Below are 21,203 nucleotides of genomic sequence, written 5' to 3' on the forward strand. Positions count from 1 at the left end.
ATCTGCCCATTGATTTCAAAGGGAAATATGGCGTTCTGATCCGACAGGGCGTTATTTTACCCCTCATTTTCAAATAACGGTGCGTAAAAAGACGTCCCGTAAAAAGAAGTGCATGTCACTTCTTGAGCCGTTTTTTGCAGCCAGTTTTCATTTACTCAATAGAAAAACAGCTCCAAAAACGGCTGAAAATCAGGAGCTGTTTTCCCTTGAAAACAGCTCCATATTTTCAGCCTTTTTTTGTTAAGCGTGTGAATATACCCTTACTTGTAATGTGGTGTTTTACACCTACAATGGATTTATTCATCATTCTTCCAATGAGCACTAGTACAACCGCTTTTAATTCAATTTGATAATTTTTATTTCTATTTTCATAACTGTGTTCTTAGTTTTTGCTGTAAACTGATGAAAATACTGTGTTTCTTTCTAGATATCCAAAGCTGCTGCAGATTTGATGGCCTATTGTGATGCTCACGTAAGAGAAGATCCGCTTATTCTTCCAGTGCCTGCCTCAGAAAATCCATTTAGGGAGAAGAAATTCTTTTGCAATATTCTTTAACGTTCTTTTGTTTGTTCTTAAATTGACATTATGCATGATGTTAACATAATGGGACTTAATTTTTAAATTATAGCATACTTAAACTATAGAGATAGTACAAAAAAAATCAAAGCAAAAATGAGAGATTATTATTGGTGATTTATTAAGTTACATCTATGAAGTATTGTATTAGAAGTCTTATAGTGGGGCCATAAAGCACTACAGATGACACAATGCAGTAACTATAATGTTCTTTTAAAGTACTAAACTGAGCGTTAGTAAGCCATTCTGGATTTTAAACCGTATTAAATCTCCAGCCAAAATCAAAAACTTTTTTCTTTTGGGTGTAGTTTGGTGAGTATAATTAAATATCCAAAATTTCTTACCTATTCTTTGTGTCCTTGTTTTGAGTGAATTCTAATTTTGTTGCACCCGTATGTTTTTTGAGATTAGTTTGTTCAACGAGCTGCATACAATTATGCTCCTAAAAAACAAAAAATTATAACAAACAGGCTGTAGTTAGGAAAACTTAGGCAAGTGTGTGATTTGTAACTTTTAAAGCATTATACCCAACTTGAACATTAGAGGGTAACTAAACGTTCAACAAACTTCATAGTAACATGTCAGAAGTTTTGATTAGTGGCGGCCCGAACACGGAGACCCCCACCAATCGCTAAAACTAAGCGGCAGAAGCACTCGTGTGAATGCTGAGCCGCTTTTGTTTTTGTTCGGCTTTTTCCGGAAAGCTGATGTAGCAGTGTACGAGCCCATAGACTTTCTAGAGAGTCCGTACACTGCTACATCGATTTCCGGAAATAGCCAAACAAAAACTAAGCGGCTCAGCATTCACACGAGTACTTCTGCCGCTTAGTTTTAGCGATTGGTGGGGGTCTCGGTGCTCAGTCCCCCACCAATCAAAACTTCTGACATGTCTCTATGACATGTCAGAAGTTTGTTGAACGTTTAGTTACCCTTTAATGACATATCCATGGGATAGGCCATAAATGTCTGACACATGTTCGTCCCAGCTCTGGCTGGCTGCCGTATCCAGCTGTAGAACGAATGAAGAGATGACCTCGCATGTGCACGACTTTCTACATTCCTTCCTATGGGGGGGGTCAGACGATCCCTGTTCTGGAGATAGGTGAGGGTCCTAGAGCTGGGACTCTCATCTATCAGACATTTATCTCGTATCCCATGGATTTGCCATAAATGTTTCATTTGGCAATAATTCTTTAAAATGGTAATATATTATATTTATTATATAGATCATAAAAAAAATTAACAATGGTCACCGTTTACATGCTGTTAAAAAAAATACAAAAATTTAGTAAACGTGTTAGGATATTTACTTACATAGTATTGTGCCACCTAGTGTTCAAAGTGTATAGCAATGCGCATGTCCACCTAATGAGCGGAGTGAGGATGCCACGCAGTATATATCGTCGCTACTCCAGATCCCATGTTACCTATCTGCAGAGGAAATACAAACTTTACAGGTACAATATTGTCAGGGAAGGAGACGTTTGTCCCCAGGAGCACAAGTTACAAGCATCACCAAGGGGGACATAGGGAAGCAAAAACAGGTATTTTTATATGCTAGGAACACTGCAAGTTACTTTAAAACAGCCATAAACAGCATTTATGGACTTTTGGTTTAAAAATAATTTATGGGACACCTCCTTTAAGGAATTTCAATATTAGTTTCCGTAATATAAAGTGTACGTGTAAACAAAGTAATTGTTTCCTATATTTTAAATATAAATAGGGAGGGGAAAAGTTTGCTATTTTGGGAATGTGAGTGTTGCCTGGTCAAAATGTAAAATGCCTGCAAAGGTATACCAGTGATACAATAAAGGTATCGGAATTGTGCATCTTGTGTGGAGTTACCTTTTAAAGAACATCAACCTGCTCTATGACGTGATGGATTTAACCTCTGTCAGATTAGGCATTGAAAGCTATGTACACCTTTGAATTATTACAAAAATAAAAATAAATATACAGTATCAGTGTGTTTGGTGCAACTTTGTAATTACTTTTTATTATTTTTAACTTTTTTAGATTCAGCTGCCTTGTATCCTGGATACACTGCAGCCGTATCTTGCGCTGAGACCTGAATCCGTCAGGTCAGCGGGTCCTGCGTGTTTGTGACACGCAGGATCCACCTGTTATCAATCAAATCTAAGTTATGACCTGAGATGTGATCGATTAACACTTGATCGCCCGCTGTCACTGAACCAGTCAGTCCCGCTGACCTGACGGATACAGGTTTCAGCGCACGATACAGCTGCTGTGTATCCAGGATACAAAGCAGCTGTATCTCAAAATGTAAACATTTTTAAATAAAATTAATTACAAAGTTGCACCATACACATATAGACTGTTTTTATTTTTTCAAAGGTGTACTTAGCCTTTAAGCTACTGATAAAATTTGTATACAGGAGTCTGTACACTGAGAGATCAGGTTACAGCTAATGACAATAGATGTGTATGGAGGGGGAGGACAACGAAACTGCTGGAGAGAGACTTTAACGCAGAGACACATAGACACTGCTTGTAAAGTGTGTAGGAGACGACATAGCAGCTAGTTTTCATCCACTCTGGAGCTAATCTCAAGGAAAACTGACAACTAGAAATTGAATTTTTCAGCAGTTTTTTTCTAATTCTGAGTACAAGTAATATAATAGTCAGATATAGTGTTATTCCTCATGTACACACACCTGACCGCTTATTCTGAAAAGTTTTAGGTTTGGTTTACGTCTTTTAACACTTAACCCCTTCAGGACACAGCCTGTATTGGCCTTAAAGAGGCTCTGTCACCACATTATAAGTGCCCTATCTCCTACATAAGGAGATGGGCGCTGTAATGTAGGTGACAGTAATGCTTTTTATTTAAAAAAACGATCTTTTTTCACAACGTTAGGAGCGATTTTGGTTTATGTTAATGAGTTTCTTAATGCCCAAGTGGGCGTATTTTTACTTTCGACCAAGTGGGCGTTGTACAGAGGAGTGTATGACGCTGACCAATCGGCATCATGCACTCCTCTCCATTCATTTACACTGCACTAGCGATATAGTTATATCACTATGTGCAGCCACATACACAAACCCTAACATTACTACAGTGTCCTGATAATGAATACACATGACCATCCAGCCTGGACGTCATGTGTACTCAGAATCCTGACACTTCTGACTCTCTTTTTTTTGTGAGATTCCGGCAAGTGAAACCAAATCTCGCGAGATTACGGAGCTAAACGAGATTTGGTTTCACTTGCCGGAATCTCACAAAAAAGAGTCAGAAGTGTCAGGATTCTGAGTACACATGACGTCCAGGCTGGATGGTCATGTGTATTCATTATCAGGACACTGTAGTAATGTTAGGGCTTGTGTATGTAGCTGCACATAGTGATATAACTAGATCGCTAGTGCAGTGTAAATGAATGGAGAGGAGTGCATGATGCCGATTGGTCAGCGTCATGCACTCCTCTGTACAACGCCCACTTGGTCGAAAGTAAAAGTACGCCCACTTGGGCATTAAGAAAGCATAAAACAGCATAAAACAAAATCACTCCTAACGTTGTGAATAAAGATTGTTTTTTTAAATAAAAAGCATTACTGTCGCCTACATTACAGCGCCGATCTCCTTATGTAGAAGATAGGGCACTTATGTGGTGACAGAGTCTCTTTAAGGACGAAGCCGATTCTTTTCAAATCTGACGTGTTACTTTATGTGGTAAAAACTTGAGAAAACTCTTACTTATCCAAGTCATTCTGAGATTGTTTTCTCATGACATATTGTACTTTATATTAGTGGAAAAATTTGGTCAATAAATTCTGTATTTATTTGTGAAAAACACAAAAATGTTGAAAATTTGCTAAAAATTATGATTTGTCTAAATTTAAATGTATCTTCTTGTAAAACAGATAGTAATATCACACAAAATAGTTACTGTTTCACATATCCCAGATGTCTACTTTCAGTTCTGAAGTGGCTTTGAGAGGGTCCATAGAATACAAACCCCCATAAATCACCCCATTTAAAAACTGAACCCCTCCAAAATATTCAGAAGAAAGTTTCTTAACCCTTTAGGCACTTCACAAAAATGAAAGCAAAGTAGGGGTGAAATGTACAAATTTCATTTTTATTTATTTATTTTATTTTTTGCAGAAATTCTTATTTAATTTTTTTTTTCTGTAATACAAGTTTTTCCAGAGAAAAGCAAATTATTTATTGCCCAGCTTTTGAAATCCTAGTTTGCTAATTTAGTGAAGCACAGGCCGCAGAAGCAAAGGAGCACCTAGAGGATTTTGGGACCTTCTTTTTATTAGAATATATTTTTGGCACCATGTCCGGTTTGAAGAGGTCTTGTGGGGCCAAAACAGTGGAAACACCTCCAAAAAGACATTTTGACCCCACAGGTTGTTTTTTTTTTTTTTGCTGAATTTAGTGGAATGAGGCAGTGAAAATGAAAATCTAATTTTTTTTTTCCCAATAAAACATAGAAACTTTCAATTTTTACAAGGCATAAAGGACAAAAATCAGCCAAGATTTGAAAAGAAATTTCTCTCAATTACATCAATACCCCATGGCTGTTTGGACACATGGCAGAGCTCAGAAGGAAAGGAGCATCATTTGGCTTTTGGAGCTAAAATTTAGCTGGAATGGTTTGCGGCGTCATGTCACAATTGCAAAGCCCCTGCGGGACCAAATCAGTGGAAATCCCCCAAAAGTGGCCCCTGGAGGAATTTATCTAGGTATGGGGAGCATTTTGACCCTACAGTTGTTTTGCTGAATTTAGTGGAATTAAGCCATGAAATTGAAAAGCTAAATTTTTTTCCCGATTTTAAAACTTGGACATTTTCAATTTTTACAAGGAATAAAGGAGAAAAAGCACCCCAACATTTGAAAAGCAATTTCTTCCGATTACGGCAATACCCCATAAGTGTTCATAAACTGCCGTTTGGACGCACGACAGGGCTCCAAAGGGAAGGAGCACCATTTGGAGCTCAAATTTAGCTAGAATGATTTTTGGGTGCCATGTCACACTTGCAAAGCCCCTGCGGTGCCAAAACAGTAGGAGCCCCCCAAAAGTTACCCCATTAGGAAAACTACACACCTTAAGAAATCTATCCAGGGGTATAGTGAGCATTTAGACTTCACTGGTCTTTTGCAGAATTTATTGGAATTACGCCGTAAAAATTAATATCAACATTTTTTCCACTAAAAAGTAATTTTTTGTTTTTTCATTTTCACGAGGGATAAAGGAGAAAAAGCCACCCAACATTTGTAAAGCAATTTCTCCAGAGTACGGCAATACCTCACATGTAATCATAAATTGCTGTTTGTACACGCGGCAGGGCACAGAATGGGAGGAGCGCCATTTGGATTTGGGAGCGCAGATCTAGCTGAATTGGTTTCTGGAAGCCATGTCGCATTTGCAGAGCTTCCTGAAGTACCAATAAAGTAGAAATTCCCCAGATTTGACCCCATTTTCGAGACTTTACCCCTCAAGGAATTAAATTAGGGGTATAGTGAGCGTTTTGACCCCACAGGTGTGTTTATAGATATTGTTATAATTGGGCCATGAAAAATTTAAATCCACATTTTTTTCTAATAAGATGTAGTTTTAGCTCAACATTATTCATTTTTACAAGGACTACAGGAGAAAAGGCACCCCAAAATTTGTTACGCAATTAGGAGGCAATACCCCATATGTGGTCGTAAACTGCTATTTGGACACACAGCAAGGCTCTAAAGGGAAGGAGCGCAATTTTGGTTTTTGAGTGGAGATTTGACAAAATTCATTTTCCGACACCATGTTGCATTGCGCTGAGGTACCAGTACGTTGGAGAGTCACGAAAAATTTCCCCACTTTGGAAACACTATATCCCTGAAGAAATGCAAGTGTTTGGCAGAAATGAGTGCACAGTGGATGTTGCAGATTGAAAATTGCAATTTTTCCACTGATATGCCATTTCAGTGACCAATATGTTGTGCCCAGCTGGTGCCATTTGAGAGACACACCCCATAAATTGTTAAGCAGGTTCTCCAGAATACTGTAATACCCTATATGTGGTCATAAACTGCTCTTTGAAGGACTGCCATTTGGCTTTTGGAGCACAGATTTGCTTGGTAGTAGTTTTGTTTGGGGATTTACTGTTCGCCCAGCTTACATGTGCCCCCACATTATAAGCTGAAATGAGTACATCAGGGCATAATAGGATGATGTAATAATGGGTTAATAATCCATGGATTGGTGTGGTAGGCTTTGAACCAATCCTTTATGCACAGGCCAGGTTTTTTGGGTATTGTACAAAATATCTGCGCTCCAGTATTGCCTAATCTTTGACTTCTTCACTGGCCCTATAAGCAACACAAGGCCCTAAAGTGTCCTCATCTCTTCTGCATCTACAGGGTACACCTGTGAGGTCTAGCAAATGATGATGTGGGTTTTTTAGTGAAAAACTACTGGACTAAAAAATTTGTCTGGCCCATCATTTTGCATCATTGCGTTCTGAGTCATAAAGTGTTATTTTTCAGTTGATGGAGCTGTGTGAGGGCTTGGGTTTTGTGGAACGAGCTTTAATTTTTATTTGTTAAATTCTGGGGTACATGTGATTTTTTTTTTTTTTAGCACTATTCCATTTGTTTGGGAGATGGGGAAACCAAAAAACAGCAATTGTAGCACTTTTTTTTTTTTCTACTTTTTTTACAGTGTTCACCGTGCAGTATAAACAACATGTTAACTTTATTCTGTGTGTCGATACGATTACAGCTATACCAAATTTATATAGGTTTTTTTTTTACGTTTTACTACTTTCCCACAATAAAAATACTCTTCTAAAAAAGTCATGTTTTAGTGTCGCCATTTTCTAACAGCCATAACTTTTTCAGTTGATATCGCTGTGGGAGGCCTTGTTTTTTGCGTAACTAACTGTAGGTTTTGTGGGTACCATTTTGGGGTACTTGCGATATTTTGATCACTTTTTTTATTACATTTTTTCTGAGATAAGATGACCAAATAAAGAAATTCTATCATGTTATTTTATTTAAAAAATAACGTCTGAAAACACTACGTGTGCACAAACCCTCAAGGTAACATGTTATTTATGCTGCATAGTAAACGGCGTAAATTTATAATGTGAAAATCAATGCTGGAATAGCTGCTTATTTTCAATTCTCCCCTAAAATAAAGTTCATTAAAGTTAATCGATATATTATATGCATCCAAAAATGGTGCAATTGAAAAATACAACTCGTTCCGCAAAAAACAAGCCCTTATACTAGTATGTGGACAGAATTAAAAAAAAGTTACGACTCTTGGAATGCGACCATGAGAAAACAAAAAATAATCCTTGGTTATTAACGTGCAAAATGGCCTTGTCATTAATGGGTTAAAGGTGCTTTCCCATAGTCAGTGTTGATCACCTATCCATGGCTTACCGTGCCATTCCTGGGAAGCCTCATAGGAATAGAGCGGTAGTGCGCATGCTCGAACACCGTTCCATTAATTTAGATGGGGATGCCGAAAATGGCGCTCGGCAGCCCCATAGAATTAAAGGGAGCGGTGGTCGAGTATCTGCACTACTGCTAAATTCCTATAAAGCTTCCAGGAACAGCAAAGTAAACCCGTTCTCGTGATCGGTGGGGGTCTCGGCAGCCTGACCCCCACCAATCAGATATTACCTATTCTAAACTAGTGTGCGTGTGTGTGTATGTGTGTATATATATATATATATATATATATATAATGTGTATGTATGTATTTTTTAACACTTTTGCAAATAAACTGACAGGCGATCTATTAGGCTGTGTCAAGATGTATAAGTTGTGTGAAAGTAACACCTGCTAAATGTTTGTAGGGTGCACAATGAAAAAGATAGCTATTTGGAACCCCTGGTTGCCTAACAAACATGGGCAGTAATGGAAAAAATGTATGGGATCTAATTAAGCGACTATTAAAGGGACTATCCACAGGATTGGTGATAAATGTTAGATCACTATGGACCCCACTGCTGGAACCTGACAATCACTAGTAAGGGAGTGCCGAGGCCTCTGTTCTACCTCACCTGCATGAGCATGGTGGTGAGGAATTTGTACGTCACTTCATACAAACGATGGGATTTCCAAAAACAGCTTAATGCTATTTTGATTTAGTTTCTCCAAATTCAATTTTACCAACAAAGCAAAATACCCCAAAATGTCCACTATACACCTGTTACAGCTGCGGCCGCGTACCGCTGCCGCTCACCTCCGTCAGAGGTCCGCGACTGCAGACCCCTGGCCACGTGCCAGCGTCTCCCTCCTAGGAGACGACGGCTCATGCGGCCGTACGGCCCTGGACTGTCTGTTAGGGTGTGCACCTGGTCTTAAAGGGCCAGCGCGTGCTTACTAAAAATTCCCTATCCAAACCCAGATCGGCCTGGACTATAAAAAGGGCTCTGCCCTTTCATGCTTTGCCTGAGCGTTGTTGTCTACCCATGTTTGTATTGCAACTGGTCCCTTAGTTATATCCTGCTCCCAGTGTTCCCGTATCCCGTTGCTCTATTTTCTGCTGTACCTAAGCCTTTAGTTTGAGTCGTGTGTGTCATCTGCCACGTCAAGTTCTACCCGTGCCTTAGCCTCTGCTACTGTCTGGACTCTTACAGGTACTATCGTGCTAAGGACTTTAGCATAGACTGTCGTTTGACCAGCTGCCACTCTGCTATGGCGGAGCGGCCTAGTGGGTCCACATACCACTAGATCGTGACAGTACACTCAGGCGATGGAACGCGCTGGCCAACCTAAGACGGCATTTCAGGTGATGCAAATGTATATGCGAGACCGGCGTGCACGTCGGGATCAACTCGTGGCAGAAAATTCTATCACCTGGATCATCATCCTGCTCCTCCTCTAGATGCTGCTGCCGTTCCACTGCCCGTTACCCCTCCTTCCTGTTCCGGATCCACAGTTTCGCTACCTCTACCACTTCGCTAAGATAGTGATACTAGAGCCTGTAGAAGTTTCATTAACCAATGTACCATCCATTTTAGACTGCGTGCTCATCTCTTCCCCCCTGATGAGGCCAAAGTAGCATTCACCATTTCTCTTCTTGCTGGCAAGGCCCCGGCTTAGGCGAAAGCTATCTTGGAACGGGAGGGCCTGGAATTCTCTGAACTAGCCTTATTCTAAGTCTAGAGACTTTTCGCACAGTGTTCGAGGAGCCAGTCGAAAATCCTCTGCAGCTGCCACTCAAGCAAGGGGAGTCGACGGTAGGAGAATATGCCATCTCCTTTCATACGCTGGCGGCAGAACTGGCGTGCAACAATGAGGCCTTGGTGGCAACCTTTTGGCAAGGACTGTCCACGCGCATCAATGACGAGCTGGCAGCTCGCGATCTTCCTTCTACTCTGGATGCTCTTAGGCCTCATTTACACGAGCGTGTGCATTTAGCGCGCGCAAAAAATGCAGCATTTTGCGTGCGCAAAAGGCACTTGACAGCTCCGTGTGTCATCCGTGTATGATGCGCGGCTGCGTGATTTTCGCGCAGCCTCCATCATAGAGATGAGGCTAGTCGACGTCAGTCACTGTCCATGGTGCTGAAAGAGTTAACTGATCGGCAGTAACTTTCAGCACCCTCGACAGTGAATTCCGATCACCATATCGAGTAGCCTGTTTAAAAAAAAAAGAGGTTCGTACTTACCGAGAACTTCCCGGCCGTTGCATTGGTGACGCGTCCTTTGGTGACGCGCTTCTCTTGACATCTGACCCCACCTCCCTGGATGACGCGGCAGTCCATGTGACCGCTGCAGCCTGTGCTTGGCTTGTGATTGGCTGCAGCTGTCACTTGGACTGAATTGTTATCCCGGGAGGTCAGACTGGAGGAAGAAGCCGGGAGTTATCGGTAAGTCAGAACTTTTTTTTTTTTTTTTACACGCACACGTATATTGGAATCGGAAGTCACTGTCCAGGGTGCTGAACCAGTTTAAACTCTTTCAGCACCCTGCACAGTGACTGTCTGCTGCCGGGTTCGGTCAAAACGAGTTCGGCCGAACCCGGTAAAGTTCGGTTCGCTCATGTCTAAGACACTCCGTTCGGATGTTTGTAAACAGAAAAGTACGTGGTGCTTTTCTGTTTACATTCAGTTTGACAGCTCTTGCGCGAATCACGCAGTTCGCACGGAAGTGCTTCCATGCGACCTTCGTGGTTTTCACGCACCCATTGACTTCAATGGGTGCGTGATGCGCGAAAAATGCACGATTATAGAACATGTCGTGAGTTTTACGCAACGCACTCGCGCTGCGCAAAATTCACTTATCGTCTGCACTGCCCCATAGAGTAATATAGGTGCGTACGACACGCGTGAAAAGCACGCGCGTCGCACGCGCGTATATTACGCTCGTGTAAATGAGGCCTTATCCTGTTAGCAACCCGAGTCGACATGAGGATTCAGGAATGTGCTCAGGATGTTCGGCGGGAGAGACGTCTCTACAGACTGGCACCCTCGTTCCAGAGATCGTTATTGCCTTCCTCAATCATTCCGCTAGAAGAACCAATGCAGGTGGACTGAATCAAATTGTCCGAGCAGGAGAAAGGCCATTTTGTTTGCCAGTATCCCCAAAAGCCGGGAAACTCGAGCACCTAGGGTTAGTTGGAGAGACCGCTCTAGGTGGAACGACGCCAAACATCAAATCCTCTCCAAAAATTAGCTATTCTGCTAACCATTGTCTCTGGAGATATATCACACTCCTCCTTTGCTTATCTGGATTCCGGAGCAGCTGCAAATTTTATCCAGCAGGATCTAGTGAATCGCCTGCATCTACCCACGGTTCCCCTGGAGTGATCTCTGGCTATTGCCTCTGTTAAAGAACTACCACTGCCTGATCCTATTGTTTCCATCACTGAACCACTGACACTACAAATCAGAGTTCTGCACTCAAAACAGATTGCCTTCCTTGTCTTCAACCCTATTCTGCTGGGCCTGCCTTGGCTCCGTCTACATTCTCTGGTTCTCGAATGGAGTTCCGGAGAAGTCCTTCAATGGGGTGCAAGTGCCTTCATCGCTGCCTGCCACAGGTTCGTCCCGTTTTGCCTCTACTGCCTCAGTCACTCTCCGATTTACCCTCACATTATGCCAGTTTTGCGGACGTCTTCAGCAAGAAGGAGATAGAGAATCTGCCTCCCCATCGCATCTACAATTGCCCTGTTAAATTACTTCCTGACGCCTCCCCACCTCTTCCTGGGCTATATCGTATCTGACCGTGGACTCAAGATGGATCCAGAGAAGGTGAAATCCATCTTAGAGTGGCCATGTCCACAGGGTCTTCGGTCCAAACAATGATTTCTGGTATTCACAAACTTCTATCGGCAATTTATCCCAAGCTTCTCGTCTCTGACTGCTCCAATCCCTACCCACACCTGCAGAGTGCAACTATTCCATCGGGGATCGGGAGTTGTCAGGGCTACATTTTGTCAGTCAGGGCTCCGTTCTGACGGAAAGCTCAGACGGAACGTCGGATTGGAGCCATGATGCAGATGTGAACGAAGCCTAAAAGGGAAGAATCTTTGACAGGATATAATAACTTTACAAGGGAGTATAGATCTGCAAATGATTTGCCCAAATTGATCTCTATACAGCATAGTGGTCAAATTATTACAAATATAAAGTCCACAAGGAAACTTGGTTTTGGATAATAACCAAGTTTTGCAGTGAATTTTTTTTATTAGTTATTTGCTACCTAAATGCAAAGTTAAACAACTTTCTAAATAGTCTTCATTAAAAATGTCTTATAATTTTTCTGCTGTAGAGTCTGTGCAGCTCCTGATAACTGTCTCTGCTGCTGCCTCTAACGCAGATACTTTAGCCTCACATCCAGAATGTATTACTGGGAGGAACACGTTCACCGAAGAAAAGTATGAAACCAGGGTAGCTTGCAAACTGAATATCAGGGGGTCTGTAAATGAATGAAGCCTGAAACTGTGCAACTTTTTTTTTTTTTTTAATCCAAGTAACCACTTCCATATTTAACATTTTCCATAGCCTTTAAATCTTTTTTCTGGATTTTTTATGAAAAATCTTTATTCATCAAGAATCTCATTAAAGCGTTTTCTTGATAAAATTAACCTGCATTTTTAACTACTCAACGAAAGAACTGGAAGTAGTTTTGCCACCATATATGTACCAGGCAATTAATATTAATTGCTAAAAATGGAAAAGACAAAGGGGATTTCCCATCTTGGACATTAACCCCTTCAGGACCCAGCCTGTTTTGGCCTTCAGGGCCCAGACGATTTTTTCAAATCTGACATGTGTTACTTTATGTGGTAATAACGTTGGAATGCTTTTACCTATCCAAGCGATTCTGAGATTGTTTTCTCGTGACATGTTGTACTTTATGTTAGTGAAAAAATGTTGTCGATAATTTTGGTATTTATTTCTGAAAAACAGCACAATTTAGAAAAAATTTGCAAAAATTTGCATTATTCTAAATTTAAAAGTATCTGCTTGTAAAACAGATAGTAATACCACACAAAATAGTTACTAGTTAACATTTCCCATATGTCTACTTTATGTTTGCATCGTTTTTTGAACATTCTTTTATTTTTCTAGGATGTTACAAGGCTTAGAACTTTAGCAGCAATTTCTCATATTTTCAAGAAAATTTCAAAAGGCCATTTTTTCAGGGACCAGTTCAGTTCTGAGGTGGCTTTGAGGGCCTTATATATTAGAAAATCCCCAGAAATCACCCCATTTTGAAAACTGCACCCCTCAAGGTATTCGAATCAGCATTCACAAAGTGTTTTAACCCTTTAGGCGTTTCACAGGAATTAAAGCAAAGTAGAGGTGAAATGTACAAATTTTATTTTTTTTGCCGAAATTCATTTCTAATACATTTTTTTTTGTAACACAGAAGGTTTTACCAGAGAAATGCAACTCAATATTTATTCCCCGGATTCTGCAGTTTTTAGAAATATCCCACATGTGGCCCTAGTGCGATAATGGCCTGAAGCACCGGCCTCAGAAGCAAAGGCGCACCCAGTGGATTTTGGGCCTCCTTTTTTTTAGAATATATTTTAGGCACCTTGTCAGGTTGGAAGAGGTCATGTGGTGCCAAAACAGTGGAAACACCCCAAAAGTGACCCCATTTTGGAAACTACACCCCTCAAGGAATTTACAGTTAGCATTTTGACCACACAGGTTTTTTGCTAAATTTATTAGAATTAGTCTGTAAACATGAAAATCTACTTTTTTTGTGAAAAAACAGAAATTTTTAATATTTACAAGAAATAATAAAGAAAATGAACCCCAACATATGTAAAGCAATGTCTCCCCATTACGGAAATATCCCATATGTGGTAATAAACTGCTGATTGGACCCACAGCAAGGCTCAGAAGGGAAGAAGCACCATTTGGATTTTGGAGCACGGATTTTGCTGGATTGGTTTTCGGTGCCATGTCGCGTTTGCAAAGCCCTGGAGAGACCAAAACAGGGGGAAACCTCCAAAAGTGACCCCATTTTGGAAACTACACCTATCAAGGAATTTATCTAGGGGTATAGTTATCATTTTGACCACACAGGTTTTTCGCTAAATATATTGGAATTAGTCTGTAAAAATGAAAATCTACTTTTTTTCTGAAAAAACATAGAAATTTTTAATATTTACGAGGAATAATGAAGAAAAGCACCCTAACATTTGTAAAGCAATGTCTCCTGATTACAGCAATACCCCATATGTGGTAATAAACTGCTGATTGGACCCACAGCAGGGCTCAGAAGGGAAGGAGGCCATTTGGATTTTGGAGCACGGATTTTGCTGGATTGGTTTTTGGTGCCGTGTCGCGATTGCAACGCCCTGGAGAGACCAAAACAGGGGAACCCCCCCCCCCAAAACTGACCCCATTTTGGAAACTACACCTCTCAAGGAATTTATCTAGGGGTATAGTTAGCATTTTGACCACACAGGTTTTTTGCAGAATTTAGTGGAATTAGGCAGTGAAAATGAAAATCAACTTTTTTCTGAAAAAGCTTAGAAATGTTAAATTTTTACAAGGAATAAAGAAAAAAAAGAACCACAACATTTGTAAAGCATTTTCTCCTGATTACGGCAATACCCCATATGTGGTAATAAACTGCTGATTGGACCCATGGCAGCGCTCAGAAGGGAAGTAGCGCCATTTGGATTTTGGAGCACTGATTTTGCTGGATTCAAGCAAATATCAGCAGCACTGGACAAAGGGATATAAGTTGGGTGCACGCCTCTTAGGTCACAGTCCAATGACCCTTCAATATACGTAAAAAGGAAAGTGAGGCAGCACTACCAAATTTGTGAAAATAATGATCCGTTTATTCCACTCGTGTGCGACGTTTCAGCTCAGTGTTAGCCTTTCTCAAGCACCTGCCTCACTTTCCTTTTTACGGATTTTGCTGGATTGGTTTTCGGTGCCATGCCGCCTTTGCAACGCCCTGGAGGAACCAAAACAGTGGAAACCCCCCAAGTTACCCCATTTTGGAAATTCCCCTCAAGGAATTTTTCTAGGGGTATAGTGAGCATTTAGACTCCACGGGTCCTTTGCAGAATTTATTAGAATTAGGCGGAGAAAATTAATATCACAATTTTTTTCCACTAAAATGTTGAATTTTCGCAAGGGATAAAGGAGAAATAAACAACCAATTTTTGTAAAGCTATTTGTCCCGTGTACGGAAATACCCCACATGTTGTCATAAATTTTTTTCATTCGAAATTAATTAACCCTTTCAGGACTGATCCATTTTTTGCTTTCTTATTTTCGTTTTTTCACTCCCCGCCTTCCAAGAGCCATAACTTTTTTCTTTTTCCGTCAGTAGAGTGATGTGAGGGCTTATTTCTTGCGGGAGGAATTGTAGTTTCTATTGATACCATTTAAAGTGCCATAAAAAGTACTGGGAAACTGAAAAAAAATAGGAAAATATAGTAATATAGGAAAAAAATCTGATTCCATTTTTTGGGGTTTTCGCTTTCGCCGTGTAGTAAAAATGAAAACTACAGCGATTTTGGCGGTTTAAATTATTTAAGTTTTTTACGGTGTTCACCGTGTGAGTTAAATAATGGTATATTGTAATAGTTCGACCTTTTACGGACGTAGCGATACCAATTTTGTTTATTTTTTTACATTACTTTAGAAAAAAAATAGGAAAAGGGGGGTTTTTTAACTTTAAACTTTTTTCTTTCTCACTACTAATAACTTTAATTCTTCTACACATTTTATTAGTCCCCTTAGGGGACTTGTACCAGCGATCATTGGATTGCGGGTACAATATGCTGCAATACTAATGTATTGCAGTATATTGTTATTTTTACAGACTCCTGTAACAGCGCGATCGCTGTACCTGACTGTTAGTCCCGGGTGTCAGCTGTAATACACAGCCGACACCCGCAGCGTATGGAGTGGGCTCAGCACGTGAGCCCGCTCCATACATCAACCCCCGCACCATGACTTGCTATTAAGTCATAGTGCGCAAAGGGGTTAATGCACAGCGGATGGTGTGAATATTGCAATTTTCCACTGATATTCCATTTTAGTGCATAATATGTTGTGCCCAGTTTGTGCCACTGAAGACAAATACCTCCTAAAACGTTAAGTCTGTTCTCCCGGGTATGGCGATGCCATATATGTGGGCGCAAACGGCTGTTTGGGCACGCTGCAGGGCTCAGAAGGGAGGGACGCCATTTTGCTTTTGGAGCACAGATTTTGCTTGGTCGTTTTTCTGTTTTGGGTTTCGCTGGTATTTCAGTTTATAATGTGGGGGCGTATGTAGTCTGTGCGGAGTACATCAGGGCATAATAAGAGGGTATAATAATGCGGTGAATAAATAATAATTCATAGATGTGTGGCCGGTGTCGCACTGATAAATGGTGTCGGATGTTACCCGCTTTTAGAAAACACTGCACATTTTGCATCGCCATATTCTGAGAGCCAGAACTTCTTTCTTTTTTCACCACCGGAGCTGCGTTTGGGCTTATTTGTTGCGGGACAATCTGTACTTTTCATTGGTACCATTTTGGGGTACATGCGATTTTTTTGATCACTTTTTATTACATTTTTTTGCAAGCAAATTTGACAATGTTTTTTAGTTAATTTTTTGCGGCGTTCACCGTGCACTATAAATGACAATTTTACTTTATTCTGCAGGTCGATACGAATACGGCGATACCAGATGTATATAGTTTTTTTTTATGTTTTCCAGCATTTGCGCAATAAAATCACTTTTTTATCAAATAATTTATTTTCTGTGTCACCATATTCTAAGAGCCGTAACTTTTTTATTTTTCAGTCAAAAAAGCTGTGTAAGGGCTTGTTTTTTGCGGGATGGGTTTTAGTTTTTATCGGTACAATTTTCAGGTGCATGCGACTTTTTGATCACTTTTTATTCTCTATTTTGGGAGGGGTGGTGACCAAAAAATAGCGATTCTGGTGCCGTTTTTTATTGATTTTTTTTTGGGGTGTTCATCGTGCGGGCAAAATAACATTACAGTTTTATAGTTGGGGTTGTTACGAACGCGGTGATACCAGATATGTGTACTTTTTTTAACATGTTCATTTTTTTCCTATAATGAAAGACTTATTATAGGAAAAAAATTCAGTGTTTGTTTATATAATTTCTAACTTTTATTTTTACACTTTTTTAATACATTTTTATTACTTTTTTTTAAACTATTTTCACTTGTCCCACTAGGGGACACTTAGACTTGCAGCTCTGATCGCTGCTGGAACACATTACACTACACACGTAGTGTAATTCATTCCAACTGTCATTGTGACGTGACAGTCACACTGACAGGAAGCCTGCTCCTCCGAGGCTGCTCCTCCGAGGCTTCCGTACATGGCAACCCGGAGGTCATTGTCTGACCTCCGATTGCCGTGACAAGCATCGGTAGCCCCCACGATCACTTCGTGGGGGCTGCCGATGTGCTTCAAACCCCTTAAATGTGGCGACGGCAATCTGTCGCCTCATTTATGGGGTTAATTGCCTAAATCGGCGGCGATGGTCCGCTGACCGGCAAGGCTGGAGTGTCAGCTGTCAGGGACAGCTGACCTCCCAGTTCCCGGACACTGTCCGTTAGGACAGTGTGTGCCGGGAACTACTACGCAACTGTACGTCCTGATGCGGGAACTAACCCCTCTGCAGGACGTACTATTGCGGAGCAGGGCGGGAAGAGGTTAAAGGCATACCCACAGGATATGTCATAAATGATTGATAAATGCAGGCCCCACCTCTGGGTTCCGCACCTCTCTCTAGTAAAGGCCCACCTGATCCCCATTTTGTCTACTCTTGCTCTCGCTGCTTTGACTGGGGAGGTAGTCGGAAGCTACGGAAACATTGTAGCTCACTGTGTTATGCTGTGTCGGTAACTTATTTTCACTTGTATGGGAGTCCGGCTGTTTCCGTACTCCCGATCAACTCGTCAGTAAGTAGCCGGAGAGCAGCAAGAGAAGGTAGGAGGGGGATCAGGGCCCTATACAGCGAAATTGTCTGGGCCCATCCCCCGCAGTGAGTAGGACATTGAATCGAGCGGCGGTCAAGTGTGCGCGCTGCCACTTCATTCAAAGTGTATGGGAATGACGGAAACAGCCGAGTACAGTGTACTTGGCTGTTTACGTCATTCTCATAGACATTGAATGGAGTAGCAGGCACATGCTTGACCACCGCTCTGTACAAGCTCCTCCTGCATAAGAAGTTTTATTTTACTCAAAATGGCCAACATGTTAGGCCGGGTTCACATCTGCATTCAGCTTTCTATTATTCTGCTCCGTCAGAGAAGCATAACAACGGAAAAATAAGTGCTGGTTCCAGGGGCGTAGCTAAAGGCTCATGGGCCCCGATGCAAAAGTTCTTATCGGCCCCCCCCCCTCCTGCAAACTTCTCATGGCCGACGGTCTGCAGCTTTCAGCTGCATCGCTGGGTCTCCTAAGTGACCCAACAATGCAGCACTAGCAGCCGGGGGCGTCACTAAGGACTTAAAATGTCAGGGGAAATAGCCCCAATACATATCTGTCCCCCCAAAAAAATTGTATGTGTGTATAGGAGACAGCATAGCATATCTATAGCACTACAACCTTATAAACTATGGATAGGATTAGATATATTGGCTCAGCAGACAGTATCACACATGATAGGATTAGATACAGTGGCTGAGCAGACCGTATCACACATGATAGGATTAGATACAGTGGCTCAGCAGACAGTATCACACATGATAGGATTAGATACAGTGGCTCAGCAGACAGTATCACACTTGATAGGATTAGATACAGTGGCTCAGCAGACAGTATCACACATGATAGGATTAGATACAGTGGCTCAGCAGACAGTATCACACATGATAGGATTAGATACAGTGGCTCAGCAGACAGTATCACACATGATTGGATTAGATATAGGGCCCAGCAGACAGTATCACACATGATAGGATTAGATACAGTGGCTGAGCAGACAGTATCACACATGATAGGATTAGATGCAGTGGCCCAGCAGACCGTATCACACATGATAGGATTAGATACAGTGGCTCAGCAGACAGTATCACACATTATAGGATTAGATACAGTGGCTCAGAAGGCAGTATCACACATGATAGGATTAGATACAGTAGCTCAGCAGACAGTATCACACATGATTGGATTAGATACAGTGGCTCAGAAGGCAGTATCACACATGATAGGATTAGATACAGTGGCCCAGCAGACAGTATCACACATGATAGGATTAGATATAGTGCCTCAGCAGACAGTATCACACATCATAGGATTAGATACAGTGGCTCAGCAGACAGTATCACACATGATCGGATTAGATATAGGGCCCAGCTCGCTGACATTGCGGCTCCAGCGCTGGACCCAGGAAAGGTAAGAATAATAATTGTGCTTCTTTATGTGTTACTGACTATTTTTGTGTGTTTGTGTTTTTTTACAGGTTCGGTTGTTGGACTTCGGATTCGAGGACTTCAATGACGGCGCTTTTTTATTCTCAATAAAATGGTTAACGGGGGTTGTGTTTTTTTATTTCAATAAAATATTTTTTCTATGTGCTTGTATCTTTTTAAACTTTATTATCACCGCCTTAGTAATGGCCGCTGGCTGATTGACAACCTCCATTACTAAGGCGGGGCTTAATGTTAGCCGGTGCGAAGGCCAACACAAACCCCCATTATTACCCCGGTACCCACTGCCACCAGGGGTACTGGGAAGAGCCGGGTACGAACCAGTACCTGTCCATCTGTAGTGACGGTCAGGCACCGGGGCGGCCGCAGGCTGGTAGTATTAGGCTGGGGAAGGCCAAAAACAGTGGCACCTACCACCCTGGTAATGCTGCCTGCTGTGTTGTATCTGGCTGGTTATGAAAATTGGGGGGGACCCCACATCATTCTTTCCAATTTTTTATTTTTTTTAAATGACGTGGTGTCCCCCCCATTTTTCATAACCAGCCAGATACAATAAAGCAGCAGCAGGCTAGCATTACCAGGGTGGGAAGGGCCACTGTTTTTGGCCTTTCCCCTCCTGATAATACCAGCCTGCGGCCACCCTAGTGGCCGACCATCCCTACAGATGGTCAAGTACTGGATGGTACCCGGCTCTTCCCAGCACCCCTGGTGGCGGTGGGTACCGGGTTAATAAAGGGGGTTAGTGTTAGCCGCTGCACCAGCTAACACTAAGCCCCACCTTAGCAATGGACGCTGTCAATCAGCCGGCGGCCATTACTAAGGCGGTAGTAATATAGTTTAAAAAAAAACCACAAAGACATAGAAAAAATATTTTATTGAAATAAAAAAAACCCACACACAGCCCTCATTAACCATTTTATTGATAATAAAAAAAAAAAAGCCGTCATCGAAGTAGTCCTGGAATCCGACGTAGTCCAACGACCGAACCTGTAAGAAAACACACAAAAAAAACCTATTAGTAACACATGTGTTAGGCTTAGATACAGGGCCCATGTGTGATACTGTCTGTGGGACCCTGTATCTGAGCCTATCTCAAGGTAGGCTTAGATACAGGGTCCAGCAGACTGTAATCTTATACAGTATAAGATTACTGTGTGCTGGGGCCCTGTATCTAAACCTACAGTGTGGTAGGCTTATATACATGGCCCAGCAGACAGGATCACGCATGGGCCATGTATTTAAGCCTACCATGTGATTGGCTTAGATACAGGGCCCAGCAGACAGGATCACACAATCTGTGATCCTGTCTCATGGGCCCTCTAAGCCTGCTACATCGTAGGCTTAGGTGTTGTCCAAACCCTAAACATTGATGGCCTATCCTTAGGATAGGCCATCAATAGCTGATGTGTCGGGGTCCGTCTCCCGGGTCCCGCCAATCAGCTGTTTTGAAGGGGCCGCAGCACTCGTACGAGAGCTGCTTCCCCTTCATTTCACTACTCGCTCACACTGTGAATCGTCGCCAACACCAATTCACAGTGTGACCAGAATGAAGTGACCGGAATGAAGGGGAGCAGCTCTCGTACGAGTGCTGCGGCCCCTTCAAAACAGCTGATTGGCGGGTCCCGGGAGTCGGACCCCGCCAGTCAGGGCTAATCTTACCTTCCTCTTCAGCCGCGGCGGTAGTTCTGTCCTCTCGATGTTGTGCGCAGTGCATAGCGCTGTGACGTCATGCGCTGCGCACAGCGCTTGATGTCAGGACCTCCG

The 21,203-nt window shown here is 41.9% G+C and overlaps 1 protein-coding gene across 3 annotated transcripts in view; it reads left to right on the forward strand.

Annotated features, from left to right (window-relative positions):
• Window positions 1–917, forward strand: part of GNG4 (G protein subunit gamma 4) — a 34,174-nt gene extending 33,257 nt beyond the window's left edge. For all 3 annotated transcript variants that reach the window (XM_075864296.1, XM_075864298.1, XM_075864297.1), the window contains exon 4: window positions 428–917. In XM_075864296.1, the coding sequence (XP_075720411.1) occupies window positions 428–556 (129 nt within the window). In that variant the 3' untranslated portion in view covers window positions 557–917. The remainder of the gene's footprint in view (window positions 1–427) is intronic.
• The last annotated feature ends 20,286 nt before the right edge of the window (window positions 918–21,203 follow it).

Source organism: Rhinoderma darwinii, chromosome 4 (assembly GCF_050947455.1).
Source record: "Rhinoderma darwinii isolate aRhiDar2 chromosome 4, aRhiDar2.hap1, whole genome shotgun sequence".
Classification (NCBI taxonomy): Eukaryota; Metazoa; Chordata; class Amphibia; order Anura; family Rhinodermatidae; genus Rhinoderma; species Rhinoderma darwinii.